The 7,031-nt window shown below is 53.5% G+C and overlaps 1 protein-coding gene across 2 annotated transcripts; it reads left to right on the top strand.

Annotated features, from left to right (window-relative positions):
- Positions 1-164: 164 nt before the first annotated feature.
- Positions 165-4,544, top strand: TOR2A (torsin family 2 member A). Of its 2 annotated transcripts, none has more exons than XM_054084419.1 (5): positions 165-344; positions 872-1,137; positions 2,179-2,354; positions 3,173-3,300; positions 3,870-4,544. In XM_054084419.1, the coding sequence occupies exons 1-5, from the start codon at positions 215-217 to the stop codon at positions 4,112-4,114; spliced, it is 945 nt and encodes a 314-aa protein (XP_053940394.1). In that variant the 5' UTR covers positions 165-214; the 3' UTR covers positions 4,115-4,544. The 2 variants fall into 2 exon arrangements, with proteins under 2 accessions (XP_053940394.1, XP_053940395.1); XM_054084420.1 differs by having other exon boundaries at positions 182-318.
- Positions 4,545-7,031: the final 2,487 nt, after the last annotated feature.

Raw genomic sequence — 7,031 nt, 5'->3', positions numbered from 1 at the left:
TTGCACCTGCATTTTCAAACCACGCCCCTTTCCCGAAGCCCAGCCCGTCTCTCCCTCGCTCAAACCATGCCCCTTTCCCAAAGACGCGTCATTATACCTCTAACCACGCCCCCTTTGATTAAGCCGCTCCCTTTCCCAAAAGCCCCGCCCCCTCCCGTGTCCGCGCGGGGCACGCCGGGAGCTGTAGTGCAGGCGGGGCGGCAGCGCGGCCGCCATGGCGCTGGCCCCGGCGCTGGTATTGCTGCTGGCGGCCGCCCGCCCCGCCGCCGCCGCCTGGGATCTACGGGCGCTGCGCTGCGGCTTCTCGGCGGACTGCGAGTGCGGCTTCGAGCCCGACCCGCGCGGTCAGCGGGGCTGGGGGGGGAGGGGGAGGAGCAAGGGAGCTCGGGAGGGCCCGTCCCGGGGTACAGGCAGAGCGGCTCCGCGGTTCGCAGTAGCAGAGCCGCGGGCTGCGTGACTGCGAGGGCCCGGGGAGCGACCCTCGGGACGGGACAGCACAGCCCTCGGGATGAGACAGCCCTGGGGACGGGATAACTCTAGGGACGGGACAGCCCAGTCCTAGGGACAGAATGGGACAGCTGTAGGGACAGGACAGCACAACCGTCGGGATGGGACAGCTCTAAGGACGGGACAGCCCAAGGGACAGGATGGCATAGCTCAGCTCCAAGGATGGGACAGCCCTAAGGACAGGACGGCACAGACCTTGGGACGGGGCAGCCCAAGGGACAGGATGACACAGCTCAGACCTTGGGACAGCCCTTGAGATGGGATGGGACAGCCCTAAGGAGGGGACAAACCCAGCCCAGAGTGAGAAGAATGAGCTGCTTGATCCCACCCTGTATAAATCTGGGTTTGACCTTACTTCATTCAGGTTTGGAGTGTGACCTGGCCACGAACCTGGTGGGGCAGCCCCTGGTGAGGCAGCAGGTGATGAATGGAGTCAAAGAGTTCCTGGAGAACCGGAATCCTGTGAAACCTCTTGTGATGTCCTTCCACGGCTCAACAGGAACAGGCAAAACCTACGTGAGCTCCATGCTCGTCCGCTACCTCTTCCAGGGTGGGCTCCAGAGCCCCTACGTTCACCAGTTCTCTCCGATAGTGCACTTCCCCCATGCCGAGCAGATGGAGCAGTACAAGGTAAGGGACGCCTCTCAGTTTGGGGTCATCTTTGGTTATGCCCACCTTGATCCTCAGTACGTACACACTCAGGCTGTTTCCTGAAGTCAAGCAGGAATACGAGCTTTGTTTTACTCTGTCAGACAGGCACAGCTGAGCGAGTGGCTCCACACACTGGCTGAAGGATCTGCTCATGGCCATATTTCCTAGTGCTCAGTTATTGCTTTCACTTTCTGCTCAGCAGTCCTTGCTGTGATGGTGTCCTCATTCTTTAAATATTTACCCAGGCCTTTGAACGCACAAACACAAGCACTCCACTTCGATGAAAGGCACCAAAACGCTCCAATTGCTTTCCAAGGAGCTCAAGAGCTGTGGAAAGCTGTGTACTGCTGGGCTTGTACTCCCCTCCTCACGCAGCAGGGAGCTCACAAACAGCAGCTCCAGGCTCTTAACCACACCACCTCCTTTCTTAAAGCTGAGAAATGTGAAGGTTAGTTAGCTGCCAAACCTTCAGCAGAACAAGGAATGGGCACACATGGATGTTTGGTCTCTGGGTGTTTGGAGAAGTTATTTGCTGTATCATGTCCCCAGAATAAATACCCTCCGGAAGGTAAAACCCATAGTGGGTGAAGAATTAATTGAGAGCTATAGGTGCCCCTAGGCGATGTGGGTGGTTTTGCATGAGCTGGCATCTACACTGAAGTAACATCAGCTGTGGTAAAGAGTCAGAGCTCTTCTGGGTCTGCACAGGCACCAGTTTTCACACCAGAAAGGAGCTGGCAAAACACTCAATACCTGGGAACTGTGTAGATACACAGTGAAAGAGGAACATGGAGAACTGTAGGAGTTTGAATATTCGGCTCTAGTTTGCTGCCTCTTCCTTTAAATTGTAAATAATAATCATCTACAAAGGGCTAATAAAGCCAGTAACAGCCACTGTACAAAAGCCAAAATATCAGTTGTTCCTGCTCCGAGGAGGCAGTGCCCAGTAGGGACAAGCTGCTTTCTGCTCACTGCACTCCGTATCTTGCTGCTTTACAACTTGGTGGGTATTTTTCATAGGAAAACCTGAAGCGCTGGATCCAAGGGAACTTGACAAACTGTGGGCGTTCGGCCTTTCTCTTTGACGAGATAGAGAAGATGCATCCGGGCCTGATCGACGTGATCATCCCCTTCCTGGGACCCTCGTGGGTTGTGTACGGGTCCAACTACCGCAAAGCGATCTTCATCTTCATCAGGTAAGAGAGGCTCCTCTGCTGCATCACAGGGCATCCCAGCACACCGCTTCGTGGGGCAGAAATCGATACCCACTGCAGAGCACAGGCCTAGAGTAATAGAATGGAATCACAGAATCATTTAGGTCGGAAAAGACCTTTAAGATCATTAAGTCCAACCATAAACCAAACACTGCCAACTCCACCACTAAACCAGACCCCTAAGCACCACATCTACACATCTTTTAAACGCCTCCAGGGATGGTGACTCCACCACTTCCTTGGGCAGCTGGTTCCAGTGCTTGATGACCCTTTTGGTGAAAGATTTTTTTCCTAATATCCAATCTAAAACTCCCCCTGGCACACTTTGAGGATGTTTCCTCTTACCCAATCACTTGTTCCTTGGGAAAAGAGACCAACACCCACCTCACTACAATCTCCTTTCTGGGAGCTGCAGAGAGCAACGTGGTTTCCCATCAGCTTCCTCTCCTCCAGGCTAAACAGCACGAGTTCCCTCAGCTGCTCCTCATAACCCCTGTGCTCCAGACTCTTCCCAGTTTCCATGCCCTTTTCTGGACACACTCTAGCCCCTCAATAACTTGTTATGCTCTTCCTTCTCCAAGCCTTCTGCCTCTTCCAAAAGAGATTTTTTTCATTGCGAGTAGGCAAAACTGGACTGTCAGAAAAAGCTACCTCCATTTGGCTACCTTTGCAGGAGTCATTGTAGGGCAGGCAGCTGGGAGATCCTGGCTTGTACCTGTGTGGGCTGGAGGGTGCCACCTCTTGTCCTGCAATTCCATTTCCCTGGATACGTGCTGAATAATCATCTTATTATTATGCAGCAACACAGGAGGGGAGCAAATCAACGAAATGATGCTGGATCTCTGGCGTGCCCACAAGGACCGGGAGGAGATCAGTCTGCAGGACCTGGAGCCAGCCATCTCCAAAGCCGCGTTCGAAAACCCTCAGAGTGAGTGCATGGAGCAGAGCCCTTCCTGCAGGGTCAGAGCCCGGCAGAGGGAGCCAGGCCCATTCCAGGCAGACACCGCCACTGCCTGCCGCCTCCCAAGCAGCCCTAGAGGGAAGAAGGGGTGTTGAAGGAAGAGAACTGTGATCCCTTCTAGGTTTCCTGGTGAAGGGAAGAAATAGCCTGGCCTTCCAAGCCAGCAGACCTGTTGCCACTTGTAGGAAAGGTCTTTGGAGACAAGGTGCACGTGATGGCAAACAGCACAGCATGCTCTCTGAAAAGGCACCAAGAGGGATGGATCCCCACTGCCTGCCTGGATCCTTGCTTTGCCCCCATCATAGGGAGCAGAGCTTAAACACTGACTAGTCAGGCTAAACCCCTTACTCCTGGAGAACAAGTCAGTTGGGGGGGAAGGGGAGTGGCAACTGATGGGTTCAGCTCTGTCCTTGTACAAGACTGGAGTAGATCAACCTTCAGCTGAGTATTTTGACCTTGCACAAAGCAGCTCTTGGATTTCCAAGGACTGCAGAGACCCTGAAGGTAAAAACCTATCTTTACGTTTGCCTTTGCAGGTGGATTCTGGAAATCTGGGATCATTAATGAACACCTAATTGATTTCGTTGTGCCCTTCCTCCCACTGAAGCGCCACCACGTAAAGCAATGCGTCATCAGTGAACTTGTCCAGCAAGGCTTCGGAATACGTCCAGATGTTGTCCAGAAAGTGGCTGACAGCATCCCTTACTTCCCAGAAGAGGAGGAAATATTCTCATCAACAGGCTGCAAAACAGTGGCCTCTCGGATCAGTCTTTTCCTCTAGCCACTGGCAAGAGCCTTGCTCAGATGCAAAGGAGATTTATTCGGAGCTGGAAAGCGGCAGAGCCTAGGGCTGGCAGGATGAGCAGTGGGAGCTGCATGTTCCCTCCTGGCAACACAAGCGCTCTCCTGCTGAATTCATCTCTCCAGCCCCAAGGAGGCTGCTGTGAGATGTGGCTGCGGGACCAAGTGCAAGTGATGTGATTGAAAGCACTTTACTGATTTCCCTTTGGCCGGGTGAGGGTGGGTTCGGCCAGCCCAGCGCACCACCCCGGCCACCTGTGACAACAAGGGGACAATGCCAAGAGGGGCTGCAGCATCAGGGAGGCTCTCACCCTGTCAGTAGTGCCCAGCTGCAGCTCTTCCTCTCTGCTGGACTGATATCCAACACATGGAGAATTTGAGCCTAAAGAAGAACATTTTTGTTTTCTACATTTTAACAGGTTTTTTTTAAGCCTTTTTAAGCGTGGCTGTGCCTCAGCAACTTGGTACATGACAGCACTGGCCTGTGAGCACCCTGAACATTGCAAAGTTTTCTGTCCAAGGAAGTTTTACAGCCAGTTTCTTTCCAGGCTCCTTTCACTGTGAATAGCTGCTGGTGGGGACCAGTTTCATCATCAACAAGCACAGGGATGCAGTGTGGGAGATGGCAACACCCCATCTGCCAAGAGCCCAGCTCATCCTAGTGCCCTCTCATCCATCATTCCCCTAAAGTCCAAAGGATTTCCCTGCAGCAAACCAAGAAAACAACAACAAAAAGACTTCTCACTTGTTTTCCCAGTTAGGAAAAATTTCATTCCTACCTCCAGGGGTGACCATGTTGCCAGTAATGGTTTTGAAAATTCCTTTTATTCCATGATGATTTCTACAGCAGACTGAGTTGGTGCTATGAACTGTTGAGCCTCTTGTATGTCTTTCTGCTGGTCGGAGCTTCCAGGCTATGGCTGGGCCAGCACCCATTCAGCTTCTGGGGAGAAGAACAGGGGAAGAACTTGCAACAGGGGACTCGGGGGCAGCTTGAAGATCCATGCTCCACACTGCTTAGCATGGGGTGCATGGCACCACTGGCCTTTGCCCAGGTTTTCATCTCCTCTCTGTGGTCAGATACAGGAGAATGGGTCAGGAACCAGAATCATTTGCTCTATGGGAACAAACTGCCCAAGGGGTGGGTGCAGGAACACTTCCCAAAGCTCCCGATGCTCCATTCAGGTCCTATGCTTAAAATGATCAGCCAGCACTTGGGGCCATTCCAGCTCCAGCAATTTTAAGCGCCCCCCAAATGCTGCCTGGGAGCTAACCCACAAACAGGTTCAAACATCCTGCCTCATGCAAAAAAATGTTAACACATTTCTGATTTTAAAATAAATCTTTTATGAAATAAACTATAGGGGAACAGTCATTCACTTGGATTTCTGACTGTGGCTGGTGCAGAAGGACATGGAAGATTTGCAGCTGAATGAGAACAGCTGCCTGATGTGATGGGAATCGGGGATTTAGCGGTACGGAGTTGATGCTCTCCAATTAGGTAATAGGAAACAAGACAGCAGCCTTTCCCTGGGGAGGAGGGAAAATGGGAGTAACAGGGTCAATCATCCTCAGGTGCCACTGACATCAGTCTCCACACAACACAAAGCCCCATGCTCAGCTCCAGCGCCTGCTGGTAATACGCTAACATGTAGGCCAGCTCCTCCAGACGAAGGGAGCAGTCTGCAGCGAGACAGCATCGGCGTCTTGGTTAAATGAGAGCAGTTGGGAGCTGGCTGCTGCCCCCAGGTTCTGTCTGAGCTCTCTATGCCAACGGGAAGCATGCACGGCACGTGTGCGGCCCACCGCAGACACAAAGATTTCAGCATCATTAGCCAAAAGCTCTGAGCTCTGCAGGGCAGGAGGCACAACCCAGTCTGGGAGAGAGCAGCTATTTCCTGCCATGCCCCCAGCACAGGCCACACGGGCAGAAAGCCCAAACACCCCTGGTAAATCCTTCCTGCTGGTACCTCTTCCTGCTGCTGAAATGGTCCAGACAGGCACAGCTGTGAACCAGGGTTAGGACAGGGAGAACCCAGGGGCCCTGCTGCCCTGTTTCGTTCACTGCTCCCTAACCAGGACCCCAGCGCAGGGCTTTACCCTGCACACACTGCTGTCTGACACCCCAGCCCTCACTGCAATCCCCAACCTAACTGATTGCCTCCCTTTTCCCTCCCCTTGTCCCACAGGGCCTCACCAGGAAGCATCACAGCCTCATCAAATCAGCCCAGGGTGTAGCAGTGCATGGCACAGTTGCAGGTGAGAAGCGGCTGCCACCAAGCCTCCTGCACTTCCAGACTCTCAGCTGTGGAGAGAAAAAGGGCCATAAGCGAAGCCCAGTGACATGCTGCTGGACTAGGGGACTAACACACAGCCTTGGAAGAAAGCCCTGCTCCATGGGCAGGGCCAAGAGTCACCCCAGGCCAGGGTAAGGTGAGGGATCATATATCCCACCACCCAGCCATGCTGCAAAGGATGGCCTGAGCACGAATGCAGCAAGCGTGAAACAGGGCACAGCGCTGGGCTCCTGCCCCACACAACAGGGGCACTGACACCACCTCCCACTCTGCTCTCCTTAGACCTCACCTGGAACCCTGCGTCCAGCTCTGGAGTCCTCAGCACAGAAAGGACCTGCTGGAAGAAGTCCAGACAAGGCCACAGAGATGATCCAAGGGCTGGAGCACCTCCTGTACAAGGACAGGCTGAGAGAGCTGGGGTTGTTCAGTCTGGAGAAGAGAAGGCTGGGAGGAAATCTTAGAGCAGCTTCCAGCACTAAAAGGGGCTGCAGGAAAGCTGGGGAGGGGCTCTTGATCAGGGAGAGCTGGGATAGGATGAGGGGAAACAGCTTCCAGCTGAAAGAGGGGAGATTGAGATGAGATCTGAGGGAGAAATGCTCT

This window comes from Cuculus canorus, chromosome 19 (assembly GCF_017976375.1).
Source record: "Cuculus canorus isolate bCucCan1 chromosome 19, bCucCan1.pri, whole genome shotgun sequence".
In the NCBI taxonomy this organism is placed as follows: Eukaryota; Metazoa; Chordata; class Aves; order Cuculiformes; family Cuculidae; genus Cuculus; species Cuculus canorus.
Note: the sequence above shows the minus strand (reverse complement) of the source record. Positions and strands in the feature narration are given on the sequence as shown.

Coding starts and splice junctions, on each gene's coding strand:
- TOR2A (XM_054084419.1), top strand. CDS start 215: ATGGCGCTGGCCCCGGCGCTGGTATTGCTGCTGGCGGCCGCCCGCCCC. Junction 1,138..2,178: donor AGCAGATGGAGCAGTACAAG/GTAAGGGACGCC, acceptor TATTTTTCATAG/GAAAACCTGAAGCGCTGGAT. Junction 2,355..3,172: donor GCGATCTTCATCTTCATCAG/GTAAGAGAGGCT, acceptor ATTATTATGCAG/CAACACAGGAGGGGAGCAAA.